This window comes from Onychomys torridus, chromosome 1 (genome assembly GCF_903995425.1).
Source record: "Onychomys torridus chromosome 1, mOncTor1.1, whole genome shotgun sequence".
Taxonomy (NCBI): Eukaryota; Metazoa; Chordata; class Mammalia; order Rodentia; family Cricetidae; genus Onychomys; species Onychomys torridus.
In genome coordinates, this window is record NC_050443.1 from 155,839,766 (window position 1) to 155,858,564 (window position 18,799).

Sequence of the window (18,799 nt, forward strand, 5' to 3'; positions counted from 1 at the left end):
CCTTGAACTCAGAGATCTTCCTGCCTCTCCTGAGTGCTGGGTTAAAGGTGTGTGCCACCACCATCCAGTTCTGATGCACCTTTTGGTGATATGTTTGCTTATGGCTTTAGCACTATTTCCTAATGGATTGTTGGTTCTTTTATTGGTGTTTTAGACTTTTGTTTTTTAATGTATAGGGTGTTTCCCCTGCATGTGTGTTTACCTCATGTATGCAGCACCAGTGGAAGAGGGTGTCAGCTCCCCTGGATCTAGAGTTGTAGATGTCTGTGAGCCACAGTGTGTGTGTGTCTGCTGGGTCCGTTGGAGGAACAACCTTAACTACTGAGCATCTCTCCAGCCCTTAGAGTGCTTACTATAATATATTTTAGTTACTTGATTACATATAACGTTTTCTGGATTTGAGGTTTGCAAACATGTTTTCCTCCTTTGTTGTATGGCTTCCCCATCTTTGGTGTTGTCTAGTATATCAAGTTGTCCAGATTTATGTGAGCCTGTTTCCAGACTCTGTTCTATCCCATTTATGTATTCATGTCTTCTTCCATCAGTACTACTATTGTAGTTGTATAATGATTCTCTGATTGACCTGCGTTTTTATCGTCTGACACAAATTGGAGTCATTTAGGCAAAGGGAACCACTATTGATAAAGTGCCTCAACCAAACTGGCTTGGAGGCAAACTTGTGGGGTATGTTTTTAGTTAGTGATTGATGTAGGAGGGCCCAGCTCACTGGATCGTACTACCTCTGGCCAGATGGTCCTTGGGTATATAAGAAAGAGGGGTTGGGGATTTAGCTGAGTGGTAGAGCGCTTGCCTAGCAAGCCCAAGGCCCTGGGTTCGGTCCTCAGCTCAAAAAAAAAAGCAAAAACAAAAAGAAAGAGGGCCGAGCAAACCATGAGGAGCAAAGCCAGGAAGTGGCATTCGTCCATAGCCTCTGCTTGAGTTCTTGCCTCCAGGTTCCTGCCCTGACTTCCCTCAGTGATGGAGTACAACCTGAGAGTTGTATGCTTAAGTAAACACACCCCCCACCCAAGTTTCTTTTGGTCATGATATTTTATCACATCAGTAGAGATCAAAGATGGATAAGATGTTCATAATTGACTCATTAAGGCTATTGAAAGGATAGTTCTAGACAAATTAGCATAGATTTAAAACTAGAGTTATAGCTGGGGTAGGGGTGATCTTAGCATTTCAAAGGCTGAGACTGAAGATTGCCAGAAGTTCAAGGTCAGCCTGGGTTTTGGAGTGAAATGCTTTTTTTTTTTTTTTAAAGTATGATTTAAACTTTTTATGTTTGAAAAGCATAAAGGGCTAACATGATTTATTTCCTGTACACTGAATGATAGACAAAAACAACTAACTTGATATCTATATAACTTGCTCTTGTGTAGGAGTATACAGAAGAGATAGAACGATTGAAGAGAGATCTTGCTGCAGCCCGTGAGAAAAATGGAGTGTACATCTCTGAAGAAAATTTTAGGTAAGCCTTTGGTTGTGGAGTTGATATTTTTTTAAGTTTACTTATTTTAAATATATGCACAGTTTGCCTGCATGTATGTCTCTGTGTACCCAGCTCAGGATGTGCTGTAGGGACCAGAAGAGGGCAGCAGGTCTCCTGGAAATGGAGTTATAAACAGCTGTGAGCTGCCGTGTGGTGCTGGAAACCGAACTCAGTTTCCCAGACAGCAGACAGAGCTCTTAACTGATGAGCCATCTCCCAGCCCCTGTTTTTGTTTTTGGAGGTGATTTCACTATATGTAGAGCCCAGGCTGGTCTGGGCTCTCTGGATCCTGCTTCAGCCTCCTACAGTTACTGGAATTACGAAAGTGTGCTAGCTAATTGTTTCTAAACACTGTACTTTCAGACGACAGGTAGTTTGGAGTAAAACTTACTTATGCAGCGATAAGGAAACGGTGTCGACTGCCAGTAAGTACTTCTCTTGGTCTGACGTTACAAAGTAGTTACTGGGCCAGTTAGGTGGCAGTGTGTAAAGGTACTTGCTGCAGAGTCTGAGGACTTCAGTTTGATGTCTGCAACCTAGTGGACGGAGAAAGTTGGCTTCCACATGTTGACCTTTGACCTCCACATATGTGCCATGTTATTGTGCACATGTATGTGCATGCGCGCACACACAGACACACAGACACAGACACACACAGACACACACACACACACACACAAAAATAAATAATTAAATAAAGTTTGTTTGTTTGTTTGTTTTTAAGTGGCATGCCCCAGGAGGCAGAGATGGAATTTGATACTAATTCAGGCTACATAGCAAGACCGGTCTCAAAAGTAAAGCTCTGATCTGTGAACTTGGTCATTGGGTAAAGGTGATTGCTACCAAGCCTGAGGGCCAGAGTCCTCAAACCCATATGGTAGGAGGAGGGAACCAGTCCTCCAGAAGTTGTCAGCTGACCTCCATTCACCAAATAAATGTTTATACACACACACACACACACACACACACACACACACACACACACAATGTTATGAAACACTTTTTAAAAAAATCTTTTAGCTTTTTATTTTGAAATAATCATTTGTTTATGTGAAAAGTTCTAAGAATACAGAGAAGCCTCATGCATAATGATTATTTACCCAGGCAGGGTCTCGTGTAGTCTAGACTGGTCTCAAGCTCATTGTGTAGTCAAAGGTGTCCTTTAACTTTTGATCCTCCTGCTTCCACCTCCAAAGTGCTGGGTACAGGCATGTGCCACCATGCTTAGTTTTATGTAGTCCTGGGGATGAAACCCAGGGCTTTGGACACTAAACAAGTACTTCACCATTTGAGTCACATCCTCAGCCCTTTCATTATTGTTTAAGACAGGGTTCTACTATGTGATATTTGCTGGCCTTAGGTTTATAACAATCCTACTTCATCTTTCTGAGTACTAAAATTACAGGTGTGGGTCCTAACACCTGGCTCCTTGTGTATTATTTACTCAGTTTCCACCAATATTCCTTTATGTAACTGATTCAATATAAACGTAGGAGATTGACACTGGTACCTTGTGTATGTATGGCTCTGCCATTGTGACACGTGTGTACCCATCCTTGAAGTAAAGATACTAACCTCTTTTTGCCTCTTCTTTAAGGTCACGTTCATCTTCTCTTCTCACTATGAACCCTGTCCTCTTGACAGTTCTAGACTAGAGCTAAACCACCTACTTAGTCATTTCTGAAATTTCCTAACATTCAAGAATCAGTGTAAACCCATTCAAGTGGGTCTGGAAGGCCTGTGAGGTTTGTGTTTAAAAGCATACTTCAGCCAGTGTTACATGCCTTTAATCCAAGCACACAGGAGGCAAAGACAGTTCTCTGAGTTTGAAGCCAGCCTATCTTTAAGATGAATTGTTCATCATACTTTATTTTACTTTTTGTCTTGTTTTGGTTTGGTTTGGTTTGGTTTTTCGAGACAGGGTTTCTCTGTGTAGTTTTGGAGCCTGTCCTGGATCTCGCTCTATAGACTAGGCTGGCCTTAAACTCAGAGATCCACCTGCCTCTATCTCCCAAATGCTGGGACCGCTGCCTGGCTTGTTTTGTTTTTTGAGACAAGTCCTGGCTGTCCTGGAACTTTCTCTACAGACCAGGATGGCTTTGAACTCAGATCCACCTGCTTCTGCCTCCCAGAGTGCTGGGATTAAAGGCGTGCGCCGCCACCGCCGCCACCACCACCACCTGGCTATTTTACCTCTTAGACTTTGACTTTATGTTCAGATATATTTTTAAAACTTTTTTTATATATTTATTAAAATTTTTTTCATTTTACATACCAACCCCAGTTCCCCCTCCCTCCCCTTCTCCCGCCTCCTCACCTCTCTCCCGCTCTACCCCCATCCACTCCTCAGAGTGGGTAAGGCCTTCCATGGTAGTCAACAAAGTCTGGCATACCAAGTTGAAGGAGAGCCTAGCCCCTCCCCATTGTATCAGGCTGAGCAAGGTATCCCACCACAGGAAATGGGCTCCAAAAAGCCAGTTCATGCACCTGGGATAAGTCCTGGTCCTGCTGCCAGGGACCCCACAAACAGATCAAGCCACACAACTGTCACCCACATTCAGTGGGCCTAGTTTGGTCTCATGCAGGTTCCCGAGCTGTCAGTCCAGAGTCAGTGAGCGCCAACTAGCACCAGTCAGCTGTCTCTGTGGGTTTCCCCATCATGATCTTGACCCCCCACTTCTTCCTCTTTTTTTTTTTTTTGAATGCCGAATACCATTTATTGAAGGAGGGAGGAGGTCTTAAATACAGGCTTACAGCACAATGGGAGGACCCCGGAGGGCAGAAGTTCACTTCTGATTTTTTTTTTTTTTTTTTTTTTTTTAGCTGAGGATCGAACCCCGGCCTTGTGCTTGCTAGGCAAGCCCTCTACCACTGAGCTAAATCCCCAACCCCGCTTCTGATGTTTTACAGTCTTGCATCAATATGCTGGATGCACAGACAACGAACATCCCTTAAGCATTCAGGAGGGTGGAATTCTTACAGGGAATTAGCATAGGGAAGATATCAAGGTCAAGGTCAGCAAGCTAGGTAACAGCCAAAACAGGGGCCAGGGTCCCTCCCCCACTTTACTAAAAAATGAGCTTCTGACTTAGGTTGCATGGGACATCAGCAGGCCACCTTACCCGTCATGGAGACACCTGTTTGTCCTTCTGGGTTTGGGTTGCCTCACTCAGGATGATTTTTTTCCAGTTCCATCCATTTGCCTGCAAATTTCATGCAGTCATTGTTTTTCTCTGCTGAGTAGTACTCCATTGTGTATATGTACCACATTTTCTTAATCCATTCTTCAGTTGAAGGGCATCTAGGTTGTTTCCAGGTTCTGGCTATTACAAATAGTGATGCTATGAACGTAGTTGAGCATGTATCTTTGTGGTATGGTTGAGCATTCCTTGGGTATGTATGTGCCCAAGAGTGGCATGGCTGGGTCTTGAGGTAGTTCGATTCCCAATTTTCTGAGAACCGCCATACTGACTTCCACAGTGGTTGTACAAGTTTGCACTCCACCAATCAGATATATTTGCTGAATTTTATTTCTGTTGTCCCATTTTTAGCTTGTAAGAGCTCTACCACATCTTCCTGATCTTTAGAATATGGTAGATTGCACTCCTCAGAAAATTACTAGTGTTATTAAAGTTTACTCTTCAGGATCTTTTTCTTTTGTGGGGGTATTGGTGAAATTATTAAGGCCATTCCACGTAGTTTAAAGGGAGGTTTATTTTGTGGGGTAACTTACAAGTGAAGGGATAGGTTGCAGGGTCTGGGAAAGGTGTGGCGCAGGCCATCGGTGTTCTCTGGAGAACTCTGCTCGGTCAACTTCCAGCGTCCGGGGTCCAGGAACCAAGAGAGCCCTCACATCTGGATCCTGGGTCTTCAGCTTCCTCTTTCAGCCCCGCCTTGTAGGCATGACAGTTACCGAAGCCTCAATGAGGGTTGGAATTTCCAGATCAAAGCTGGAATAACTACCCACTACATGGGGGCGGGGTGGTGGTGGTGGTGGTGGTATTTGTTTTGTTTTGTTTTGTTTTGTTTTTTCAAGACAGAGTTTCTCTGTGTAGCCCTGGCTGCCCTGGGACTGGCTTTGTCCACCAGGCTGGCTTTAAACTTAAAGAGATCCTCCTGCCTCTGTCTCCTGACTGCTGGAATTAAAAGGCATAGGCTATCACCGCTGATATTTCAGGATCCTTTTTACTTTCTGTTACTTATGTTTGTTTCCTTAACTATCTAGTGACTTTTAGCTGGCATTAAAATATGGATTGTTAGTTCTGTCGGGGGTGGTTTACAGTCCTGTAAGTTGGCTGGAGTGTAATAAAGAGTGGTACCTGAAGTTAGTCTGGGCTTCCATCACAGTTTCCCTTGGTTGAATTTTTTGTAGGGCAAAGCCCTTCAATCCTTCTGAGAATACTCACCCAGTTCTCTGGTTACTCTGGCTGGCCACTGTGAACAATTAGAATGGGTTTAAGTGCCGAGGAGCTCCCATTCACTGTGTGGATTTTCGTTCAAATGCCTGGCTCTTCATTGAGAGGCAAGCTGAAGTTTACATGCAGTGAGTGCAGTCCTGGCTCTCAGGAAGGAGCTTCATTGCCCCCTAGAGGATACTCAGCAATATCCAGGCCTCTTGTTTTAATCAAAGACTTTATTGGCTGAGCTTCACACAACATTCTTTAACATTTAACTTGAGCAGATGGAAGGTGAGAAACAGTGTGTCATTCAAGTCTATAAAACAAAATAGGCCTGTGAAGATTTGAAATACAGATGAAAAGTAGCATGAAGCGGAACTTAAATATTGAAGTTGTAACATGGCAGGTTTTTTTTTTTTTTTAATGAAAACCTAGTATATAATAAAATGCCATTGAGAAATTTATCATGAGGAAAAAAGATTCTTAAAACCTGACCTTTCTCAATGCATTTTGCTTTTTTAGTATTATTTTTTGGTTAATTCCATCATTCTACAAATAAGGATTTCTAAAACTTAAAAGTCTTCCTGATATAATCCATTCATATTCCATGTGGCTTGGGAGACACCTGGTTCCTGAGTGAGCCTAGAAGGTTCTGCTGGTGTCTGGGTCTGAGATCAAGACTGTCCCCGGAGCCCAGGGCTGTGATTCAAGTGCTCTCCACACACAGTTCTCTGCTGCTGCAGTTCCTGAGCCCATTTGATAAGGTGGCATGATATGGACGTTCCCAGAAATCACTTTAAAATATATCCAGGACTTTCCAGCACTTACGGTGTATTAGGATCTGAATTAAGCTCACTAGACTCTAGGCCAACTGGCTTTTCTTCTTGAGTTATAAATCAAATCACAGTCCAGGTATATTAAACGTTCTAAAAATCTCACCCACAACCTTTTGGTAATCCTGAGCATGGGGTACTGGGTAATCACACACACACAGAAAGTTTGAGCTCTTGAGCCAAGTGCTCTCTCATCCCCTGTATTTCTTTAGATGAATTTTGTGGGTTGATTTCTTTCTTTCTTTCTTTTTTTCTTTTTTTGGTTTTTTTGAGACAGGGTTTCTCTGTAGCTTTGGAGCCTGTCCTGGACTAGCTCTGTAGACCAGGCTGGCTTCAAACTCACAGAGATCCACCTGCCTCTGTCTCCCGCGAGTGCTGGGATTACAGGCGTGTGCCACCACCGCCCGGCCTTTTTTTTTTTTTAAGATTTATTTATTTATTATGTACACAGAAGAGGGCACCAGATCTCATTGCAGATGGTTGTGAGCCACCATGTGGGTGCTGGGAATTGAACTCAGGACCTCTGGAAGAGCAGCCTGTGCTCTTAACCTCTGAGCCGTCTCTCCAGCCTGGGTAGATTTCTTTTTCGGCATTTGTTTTTCTTCCTGTAGTAAGTAATCAATGTGGTGTTATCTTTCTGGTTTAAAAAATAAATCAGTATTGCCCCTAAAAAACTTCAGTTTTATTGTTATAACTATAGCGCTGTCAAATACATTTTTAAAATGTAGTATTAACAGGTCCAAATGATTTTTTTCTCATGTTTTCTCCATTCATTAAAACAGAAACATTAAAGGTTCTCATAGCATGTATTTAACAAAGATTACAAATATTTAAGAATTCATCTTCCATACGCCAAAAGTTTAGGCTGTTTTCAAGGATCTGGTTCTGTCACTTGTTCCCCACGGCCAAGTCCAACCTGACAGCTGTGATGATTTCCTAAACTTAGAAGTAGAGGCTTCTAGCCAGGCAGTGGTGGCACACACCTTTAATCCCAGTACTTGGGAGACAGATGCAGGCAGATCTCTGAGTTTGAGGCCAGCCTGGTCTACAGAACTGGATCCAGGACAACCAGGGCTATAGAGAAACCCTATCACAAAAAACAAAACAACAAACAAAAAGACCAACCAAGTAGGGACTTCTTTTGGTGGAAAGAGGTCCAGATAAGCACTGACGCTGTCATCTTTTCTGGACAGCACTGCTCAGAATGCGGAGCAACGGTAATAAAAGTCTGTCCAGCTCAGAATTAAGTCCTAGCTCTTTAGGATATATATTCATCTCAGTATCAACACTAGCTTACCCACTTGAAGTAAAAATTTGAAGATAAGAATGTAGTTATTAAAATGCATAAAATGTTCTATTCAAGTTGCAAATAAATACATCTTAATATGTTACAACAAGCAAACACATTTAAGGTAATACAGTCCTGTTTTTATTTTAAGAAAAAATCCATTACTTTGCTTCTGGAATAGGGTGGGGTATTTATCCATCCTTTCAGTAGGATATCAGGTCATCTTCCTGTTGTTTCTACTGACAATCTGAAGGAAATATTGTGATTGTTATTTCATAGCAGCACCGTTTAAACACACCTTTGCTCAGATCTGAACTGATGATTACCATATACATTGGAGAAAGCACAAAGGCTAAGTATGCAAAACAGATGTACATTTCTGCACCATACCAGATCTCATCCAGGCCTTTTTGATGGTCTCATTGGTGTGGGTGGAGAACACTGTGGTCTTGTAGTAGATAGGAATCAGTGGTTACTGACTATCCTGAAATGTGCATGATAGCCCACAACAAAGAACTATCTTGCACAAAACGCCTATACTGCTGAAGCTGAGAAATTTTGCCCCAGTGAATCTCATTCTAGTATATCAGTGGTGTTTACAGTATACCTAGTGTTAGTATAACTGTGTGTGCGGCATCCCCTGTAGATACTGAGGATTGATACTGTTCTGTATACATAGTTTGATTCGGTCTTCTAGGTGGTTTTTGTCATTTATCTCGCCCATTTCTTGTGATGTTTCATGTCTTCAAGTCTTAAACACTTACAGCATGGGGAGGCATCTTTATACTACATATCCCTGATTCGCTGATTGCAGCCACTTATATGCCCCCCACCCCAACTTTTGTTACCTTCCCCTCTTTCAGGGTTTTTCTTTTTTAAATTGTTTTGTTTTCGAGACAGGGTTTCTCTGTATAACCCTGGCTATCCTGCAACTCTCTCTGTAGATCAGGCTGGCCTCAGATCTGCCTTCCTCTGCCTCCTGAGTGCTGGGCATGAGCCACCACTGCCTGGCCTCCTTCTGTCAGTTTTTCTATCTTCTCAACACGTTTCATTTTATATGTATTTATAGTGCTAGATACCAAATCCAGAGTCTCTCTTGTGCTTGCCGACAAGCACCCTGTCACTGAGTTACTCCCCAGCTCCTTTGCATCTCAAATTGGATTTGCACACACATGCCTTTCCTTCATAGATAAAGGTTCTCAGTTTCAGGGTAGAGGTCAAATGAGAAATGTTACATTTATAAAAAGCAGTGAGGGGCTGGAGGGATGGTTTAATTGTTGAGAGCCCTGGCTCTTCCAGAGGATCCAGGTTTAATTTTCATCACTGACATGGCTTACAACCAACTGTAATTCCAGCTGCACAGGAATCTGATGCCCTCTTCTGGTCCCCATGGGCACCAGGCATATAAATGGTACACAGACATACATGCAGACAAAAACACTCATCTGTAAACTAAAAATAAGTAAGTCTTCAAAACAAAGGATGCATTTGTTGCATTTTGCATTTAGTATTTATCACCACTTAAGTAACACATGAGGGTAAGAAGTGTGGAGATGAATTTATGTAGCTGCTATAATTTTGTTATAATATGTTGTATTTTGTTATACAATTAGATTAAAATTTTGTAGGATTAGAACAAAACATTAACTGTTAAATTTCTGTTACACCTGTTTTAGAGCCATGAATGGAAAATTAACTGTTCAGGAGGAACAAATTGTTGAGTTGGCTGAAAAAATTGGTGTTCTTGAGGAGGAGCTCAGTAAGGTAGGCATTCAGGATGACGTGCAAGGTCACTTGAAAAGGAAATGCTGAAAGAAATTTAGAATGTCTAGGGACATTTTTTTCTCTTTTGAAAGAATTTTTTTCTTTTTGATTCTTTGAAGTTTTATTATATTTTTACCTTTGTTAGTAATGAAAAAGCTTCTGTTTAGAAGAAATCAGACATTTGCTTAATGACTAAGTTATGTTTTTGAGAAGTGTATTTTAAATTTCATTGTTGTGTAAACACTATAGAATATACTTGTACAAACCTCTAAAGCCTACTACAGGCCTAGGATTCATGGTATACTCAGTTTTTATTTTTTATTTATTTTTTATATTTTTTATTTTTTTTTAAAGATTTATTTATTATGTATACAGTGCTCTGCCTGCATGTATGCCTGCAGGCCAGAAGAGGGCACCAGATCTCATTACAGATGGTTGTGAGCCACCATGTGGTGCTGGGAATTGAACTCAGGACCTCTGGAAGGGTAGTCAGTGCTCTTAAGCTCTGAGCCATCTCTCCAGCTGCCCAGTTTTTATTTTTATTTTGAGTCAAGTCTTGTGTAGTCTAGGTTAGAGTCAAGCACATGAATTTAATTACCTAGGAGGCAGAGGCAGGTGGATCTCTGAGTTAGAGGCCAGCCTAGCCCATGTAGTGAGTTTCAGGCTATCCAGGGCTACATGAAAAGACTCTTCTACAAAAGAGCGACAAAACTGTGTAGCCAACTTCTGATTCTCCTATCTCTACCTAGGATTCTAGCAGTGCATCCCCAGGCCTTGTTTTTTGCAGGATGGAACCTGGGGCTTTGTTTATACTAGGTAAACATTACACCAGTTGAGCTTCCCTGCTCCCTTTCAAGTTAAGGATTTTGGAAATTGGGAGATACTGGCCAGTTAGAAAAGCAACCTGACGCTTTCTGCGCCACTCTCATGTTGAATCTTTAGTAACAGCGATCCGCTGAAGTCCTGGAAGGAACCCAGAGAATCAACACCACTATGTTAGACCTGTTAAGTTTTGAGTGAGCTTTCCAGGAAGTGTTCTAATCAGTCTGGCACACTATCACGATGTTTATATTTGAATAATTTGTTTTGTTTTCCACTAGCATTTTTCTGCTTCTTAAAGATTGTTTAATGTATTATGTGTAGGTTACAGAGTTATTTGTGGATAGTAAAAATGAACTTGACCAGTGTAAATCTGACCTGCAAACTAAGACACAGGAACTTGAAACCACTCAGAAACATTTGCAAGAAACAAAATTACAGCTTGTTAAAGAGGAATATGTCTCTTCAGCCTTGGAAAAAACTGAGGAGAAGCTTCATGCTACTGCCAGCAAGGTTTGTCCTTTGTATTGAAAACATTGTGGGGTAGGTAGGAGTCCTTGTTTGCTCTGTATTGAAAACATTGAGGGATAGGTAGGATTGTCCTTGTTTGCTTAAGCTTCGATTATGAGATTAATTTATTCATTCCAATTGTTATTTGGTTAATTTATGACACAGTATTTTACTGTTTGACCCATGTTTCTTTTTAAAACCAGAATGAAAGTATTAGGTATACTTTTTAGGAGACAAAAAAGCAAAGGGAAAAACATTTGTGCCAAACATAATTACTGGAGTAAATTTGCCAAGTCAGTTTTCTGTGCACAGATGGTTTGCAGGGAGTGAGAGCTGGCTTGGTGGGGACTAGCCCAAGCACTGGAGTGTCTTGTTCTCACCCAGGAGAGAGCCTTACAGAACACAGGCACTTTGACTAGACTTTTTATGTTACCTTTTTTGTTTTGTTTGTTTTTTAAACATACAGTTGCTTCACACGGTTAAAGAAACCACCAGGGATGTATCTGGTCTCCATTCTAAACTGGACCGTAAGAGAGCAATTGATAAGCACAATGCTGAAGCTCAAGATAGTTTTGGCAAAACCCTCCACAGTCTGTTTAATGATATGGAAGAATTAATTAAGGATGGCAGCGCAAAACAGAAGGCCATGCTAGAGGGTCATCAGACACTGTTTGGTGAGTTCAAGCATTTCTGTGGGTGTGTCTGTGGATGTGTGTGTGTATGAATATAGAAACCAGAGGACAACCTTAAATGTTATTCCTTAGGGACCATCCATTTTTTAAAAGAGTTGTTGTTCCCTTTGCTCTTTTGGGGGGCCCGCCACCCAGCTCCCAAATAAATTACATATGGAGGCTTATTTTCTTCTTTTGGAGGTTTTTGGTTTTGTTTTCGTGTGTTTTGTTTTGTTTTGTTTTTTTGTTTTTTTTGGAGACAGGGTTTCTCTGTGTAGTTTTGGTGCCTGTCCTGGATCTCGCTTTATAGACCAGGCTGGCCTCGAACTCACAGAGATCCACCTGCCTCTGCCTCCTGGGTGCTGGAATTACAGGCATACGCCACCAAAGCCCGCTGGCTGGAGGCTTATTCTTAATTATAAATGCTTCATTACTAGCCAGCTTTTCTTAACTTTAAATTATCCCTTCTACCTTTTACCTCTGGACTTTTTCCTTTTCTTACTTCTATAACCTTTTTTTTAAAGATTTATTTATTTATTACATATACAGTGTACTGCCTGCATGTGTCCTTGCAGTCCAGAAGAGGGCACCAGATCTCATTACAGATGGTTGCGAGCCACCATGTGGTTTCTGGGAATTGAACTCAGGACCTCTGGAAGAGCAGTCAGTGCTCTTAACCGCTGAGCCAGCTCTCTAGCCCCCTTCTATAATCTTACTTTCACTCCTACTCCGTGGCTGTGGTTGGCTCTTTAGCTGGGTGGCTGGTTCCTTCTCTAGCTACTCCTTTTCTTTTTCCAGATTTCTCCTATATATTCTTTCTGCCTCCCAGTCCCGCCTATCCTTTGTCCTGCCTTGCTATTGGCCATTCAGTTCTTTATTAGACCACCAGGTGTTTAGACAATTATACTGTAGATGTAATTCAAATAAAATATCACCATAGTAACACAGCTTCACAGAAGGTTAAACAAATGCAACATAAACAGAAGTAACATACCTTAAAGTATTATTCTACAACAAGTTATTTTAGTTTTAATTACATGTATGTCTGTGTGTGTGAGTGCTTTTATCCATGGAGGCTAGAGGTGTGGATTCTCTGCATTGGAATATGAGCTACCTGATTTGGGTGCTGGGAATCAAACTCCACCTCTGGCAGAGCAGTCTATGCTCTTAACTATTGGGCCATTTCTCTAGCCCTCCACCTTATTTCTTATGAGACAAAATCTCATTGGCCAAGTGGACTAGGTTGGCTGGCTGACTCAGTTGAACCCCAGGCTAGCTCATTCACTCACCCTCATACTCTCTTCTCTCTCTTTCTACCACCTCCCACCTCCATCTCCCATCTCCCCCCTCCTCTGCCCAGTATCGCCCCTTCCTGCCTTCCCTCACCAATAGACCAGCTGGTTTCTAACTGATAATCCTGTCTCTGCCTTTTAAACGCAGATTACAGAAAGAGTATCACTCAACTCAGCTTCTCTGGACTTTTGTTTTTGAGGCAGGGTCACAGGTATCCTAGGCTGGTCTTGAAGTTGGTGTATACCAGAGGATGATTTTGAACATGTAATCCTCCGGTCTCCCCACTTGAGTAATGGGATGACAGGCCTGTGTTATTATCACACCCGATGGTAAAGATGGAACCGAGGCCTTTGTGCATATTAAGCAAGTACTCTGGCACCTGAGCTAAATCCCCAGGCCATTCTAAGTCTTTCTTTATATGTTTCATGTGTTAATTTCTTAATTTTCATTTTGTATGGGTTTTGTTTTGTTTTGGTTTGTTTTTATGTCTATCTTTAGACAGGGTCTGACTAATTTGATCAAGTTGAACTTAAAACACATTTTATAGCACAAGCTAGCTTTGAATTTGTGATCCTCCTGCCTCAGCATGAGTGCTGGGGTTACAGGTATAAGCCAACACATCTCAAAATAAATAATTCAATACTATTTTAAACAAACAAACAAACAAACAAAACAGCTCAGGTGACGGTGTTATGATACCTGTCCCATTGAACATGTTAGCTGTTTAGGCAAGAGATTAATGTTTTTGTTTCTTTACAACAAATTTTAGAGGTTTGTTGTTGATTTTAGACTTTTCTATAAAATAAGTTAAAAATTTATCAAATTAGCATTTTATCATTAGAAATAAAATTTGTCTTTATCACTGAACTTGATTCATTTCTTTGAGGTATTACTATTTAATTTCTTGGGTCCTTTCCTACAAATGTTCTCATATAAAAAATTTTGTAAATTGTGGCTGGAGAGAGTAGTTTAATTCCCAGCACCTACATGACAGTTCACAACTGTCTTTGCCTCCAGTTCAAAGGAATCCAAACTCTCTTCTTGCATCTTTGAGTGCACAGACATAAATACACACAAATTAAAAAAAAAATTTTTTTTAATTGTAAATTTCGTGTGTGTGTGTGTGTGTGTGTGTGTGTGAGTGCGTTTTTTGCCATAACATGCACTTGGAGGTCAGAGGACGATTCCTTTTCTCTCCTTCTCCCATGATCCCAGGGATTGAACTCTGGTCCTTAGGCTTGGTGGCAGGTGTTTACCCAGTCCTCTTCCTAGATATTTCCTTTGGATAAATTATCTTGCAACTTTTTCTTTTTCTTGTGAGAAGGTGTATCGTAAAAATTTTCTGTATTGTCAGAACATGTATGTATGTATGTATGTATGTATGTATATGTTGTGTTTTACACTTTCTTTTGAGATAATGTCTCATGTAGCCCAGTTTAACTTCTAGCTTACCATGTCAGTGAAGGTGACCTTGAAGTATGTAGCTGTACCATAAGGTGTAGTTTTCTCTTTTTTTACAAATAACTGTTTACTATAAAACTGTGCATTTTAGATACTAATTTTAGAATATTCTAATTCTTTCTTCCCTCCCTCCTTTCCTCCCTTCCTTCTTCCCTCCCTCCCTCTCTCCCTTCTTTCCTTCCTTCCTTCCTTCCTTCCTTCCTTCCTTCCTTCCTTCCTTTCTTCCCCCCTCCCTCCCCATCTCTCTTTTTAATTTTTTTGTTTCTTTGTGTAGCCCTGGCTTTTCTGGATCTCACTCTGTTAGACCAGGCTGGCCTTGAACTCACAGAGATCCCCTTGCCCCTGCCCCTGAGTGCTGGGATCAAAGGCGTGAGCCACCACTGATGCGGCCGGCTGCATATTCTAATTCTTAAATCTGGTGGTTCATGCCTTCAGTCCTAGCACTGGACTGGAATTAAGATCATCTCAAACTTCAAGGCCAGCCTGGTCTCTAGAGTGAGTTCCAGGACAGGCTCCAAAGCTATACAGAGAAACAAAACAAACAAACAAACAAAAAAATCATCTCAAAGAAAAATACTCTAATTTTATAATTATCCTAAGGTGTACTTGAGTATGATATGCTTTCAATATGCCAGGGCTTATAGAATATTCATATCTAAATTTTTTCTTATGTAGTAAGACAATTCTTTAGTTATTGGAAATTCCATAATAAAGATTCATTTTTTACTTATTGAAAGTGATATTAAACTGCATTTAAATATATTTATGCCGAAGTTCACATCTTTCTCTCTCTTTTTGTAGATAATCTCATGTCTTCCAGTGTCTCTGCATTAGACACCATTACCACGACAGCGCTGGGATCTCTCATGTCTATTCCACAAAATGTGTCGGCTCGCGTCTCCCAGATCTCTGATGGGATATTGGAGGAGCAGTCGTTGGCAGCACAGAGCAAAACTGTGCTGCAAGGATTAATTGTTAGTACATCTCTTCGTGATTGCCAAGGGTGACTGGCAATCAGAAACAGCGTCAACTCTCTCAGCTAAGCTTGGCCAGACACGGTTGCTTTTGTTCCCCTCCCAGAAAGACTGGTTTCCAAGAGGATATGACTAAACTTTGGAAGGGTTTCACTCCTTTGGTGTAGTTGGAAGAGGAATAATTAAGCCATTGTTTTTTACATGTTTGTAATTTTAGCATTTCAGAGATGGAGGCAGAAGGATCAGGAGTTCAGAGCCATCCTTGGTTTTTAGTGAGTTCAGAGGAACTCGAGACCCTGCACAAACAAGAGGGTAGCAGTTATTTATAAGCCTTCTAGTCGCAAAGCGCAGCTCAGGTGGATTCAGGAGACCTGCCATCTCTTATTTGGTCTAGAAACTGGTAAATCACCCTCTCCACCAGAGCTAGAGTCAGGTTAACCCAACAGGAGACAGCAGGTAGCTGGTTTCTTATTTAGTACAAATGACCAAACATAGTAGCCCATTTTCTTTTTATTTTATTGACATGGGTTTGTGGGCTTGATTGAGGGTGCATGCTACAATGTGTGTGGGCTCAAGGAACCACATTTCAGAGTCTGTCCACTGTAGGTTCTGGGGACCAAACAGGTGATCAGGCTTGCACGGTAAGTGCTTTTCCCTTTGAGCCGTATTGCTGGTTCATGGGCAGCTAATTTTAAATCTGAAATCCTATGTGGTGGTAATAGCAGGATGAGATAAATGTAATAGTAATTCAGGAAAAACCAGTAGTATCTAGGGACATATAATAACAGGGTTTCTCTGCAGACCAGGCTGTCCTGGATCTCACAGAGATCCACCTGCCTCTGCCTCCTGAATGCTGGGAGTATAGGCATGCGCCACCACGAATATTAACTGACCCTTTGCTAGATTCAGTGCTTATGTGATACAGATTTTTTCAGTCATCTAAATTTGACAACGTTATAAAACATTGCTATCAATAACTTAAGGAATTGATTCATTTGTTGGTCTATATTTATTGATATCTTTATTCATAGTAAGTTGAAAACACTGAAGTCAGGTGTGGCAGTGCACACCTTTAATCTCAGCACCAGGGAGGCAGAGGCAGGTGGATCTCTGAGTTCCAGGCCAGCCTGGGCTACAGAGTAAGACCGTCTCAAACAAATGGGGAGGGGAAAATTCTGCCCGATTAAAGGGAGAGACAACCACTGAATTCGTTGACGTTAGTGTGCTTTCAAAAGCCCTTTTAGCCTTTCTTTGTGGTTTTTGTTTTTGTTTTTGTTTTTTGGTTTTTTTTGCTACTTTACTCATTTCTCTCTTGTTTCTCCCTTTTCCTTTCGTTTTTTCTCGTGTGTGTGTGTGTGTGTGTGTGTGTGTGTGTGTGTGTGTGTGTATACATGTATGCACAGGTGAATAAGGAGTCCTTGTGGTAACTTAGGACTGCAAAACACCCTTTTCTTAGAATGACGTAAAGGCACAATTCATTTGGGTGCATAGGTTACCATTCTAAAGTATCTGGTTTCCTTACAAAGTGTTTGAGCAGTCACATACACATACAGTAAAAGCAAAACCTATTTACACTTTTAAAATTTAAAATCTGGCTAATATATATGTGTTAAACTATAGAAAAATGAGTGCTTTTTTCAGCATAATTGTGTGACTATGCCTTGACCTCTAAATTTTTTAGTGATTGACATCAATTAAAAAATTTCTGAGGGTTGGGGATTTAGCTCAGTGGTAGAGCGCTTGCCTAGCAAGCGCAAGGCCCTGGGTTCGATCCTCAGCTCAAAAAAAAAAAAAAAAAAATCTGTACACTGTGTATATAACTCTGTCAGTTTTTAATGCAAAAAGCCTATTTAAAACATTGCTTTCTGTGCATATTTCAGAACCAACAAAGGTATGCAGACTGTACCTCAAAAGTTAGTGTTTCATCGTACTATTGTGTTAACACTGTTTAAAGTTAGACAATTAGGCTATTTTTTTTTTCAATTGTTCTTTTCCAAGATAATTAACAAGGTAAAGCAACGTAAAACAACATATTGTTCCTCTTTTTATAAAATTTTCTTCCAAAGGATCTTGAGAGAAGAATCATAATGAATTTGGAAGGTGTATAAAGTATCTCTGAACAATTTAATTTTTCTCAGAGTACAATAAAAACACGCCAACATATCTTAGCAAGGCTACTTTAAGCTCAACCCTTAATGTCTCAGTGTGCTTTTATGTTTCTCATGAGACTCAAATTTGGACAATTTTAAGAGATGAGCTCACTGTGATTACATGGTTAATTCAAGTGTGGTTAGTTACCAACTTGCTATTCCTGAGGTATAATGGCCCTAACATGCTAAGCACAGGATCATCAATGATACTGAATTGAGGGAAAACAATGAAATGACAGGCTAAGAGGAAAAAAGTAAAAACAAACAAAAACCTGAAAAAATTCCAGCCAAGTGAAGGTCATGATTGTAAAAAGGCATACCACAAGAGATAAAAAGCCACAAACGGATCCTCTGAAGATATGTAGAGTATTTGATGAAATTATTTGTGAGACTTTTGAGGTACAGCTTTAGTGTTATAATAACTTTTTATAAAATATAGACTGTTTTATCAAAAATATTTATACATTCTGTTACAATATATTGCTTTTGCCCTCAATAACTGCCAATATAAAATCTGGATCCAGTGGCCTAAAATATACAAATGCACTTAATGTAAATGCTGGAGTTTGAGGTGTCTGCTTGGCCACTGTACAAAAGTGATGAAGTGGTGAAATTAAATAATATGCCTACAACACAGAATACATTACAATTTGTACATATTCATGTTCACAGCATGTATACCATGATAATCTCTGTGGCTTAACAAAGATAGAGTTCCCTTCTACAGCAGACACAAGAACAAGATGACTAGGTTGATAAAAGTGTAGAATGCATATCGATAAAGGGTTATTCAGGCTCACTGACTTTGGAAGACCCGACTGAACATCCTCGGGGTGTCTCGACTTTGGAAATGCATACAGTTAGCACAGTATCTTGGTTCCAGCTGATCAGAAGGCCTCACTCTTAATGGTAAGGAAATGCTGATGTTCCTATTGTTTACTAAAGAAAAGCTCATTTAGCGGGTAGCTCTGCTGGAAAGCTATGAGGCTCTGCTGCATGGCTGGGAAAGTTAAGACAATAAAGTGTTCTCCTGATAAATATAGAAAATTTATAAAACTAGACATTAATACATTCTCGTTTTTTTTCTTTAAATCAAACCACCAAAGGTGTACAAATTACCACATTATTTCATATTTATAGT

The 18,799-nt window shown here is 40.6% G+C and overlaps 1 protein-coding gene across 1 annotated transcript in view; it reads left to right on the forward strand.

The window, feature by feature from the left end:
• The window catches only part of Kif11 (kinesin family member 11), a 57,617-nt gene that overhangs the window by 26,372 nt on the left and 12,446 nt on the right, over nt 1-18,799 (forward strand). Inside the window, exons 10-14 of the mRNA XM_036166824.1 lie at nt 1,389-1,477; nt 9,693-9,780; nt 10,924-11,112; nt 11,576-11,783; nt 15,336-15,508. Of these exons, the coding sequence (XP_036022717.1) occupies nt 1,389-1,477; nt 9,693-9,780; nt 10,924-11,112; nt 11,576-11,783; nt 15,336-15,508 (747 nt within the window). The remainder of the gene's footprint in view (nt 1-1,388; nt 1,478-9,692; nt 9,781-10,923; nt 11,113-11,575; nt 11,784-15,335; nt 15,509-18,799) is intronic.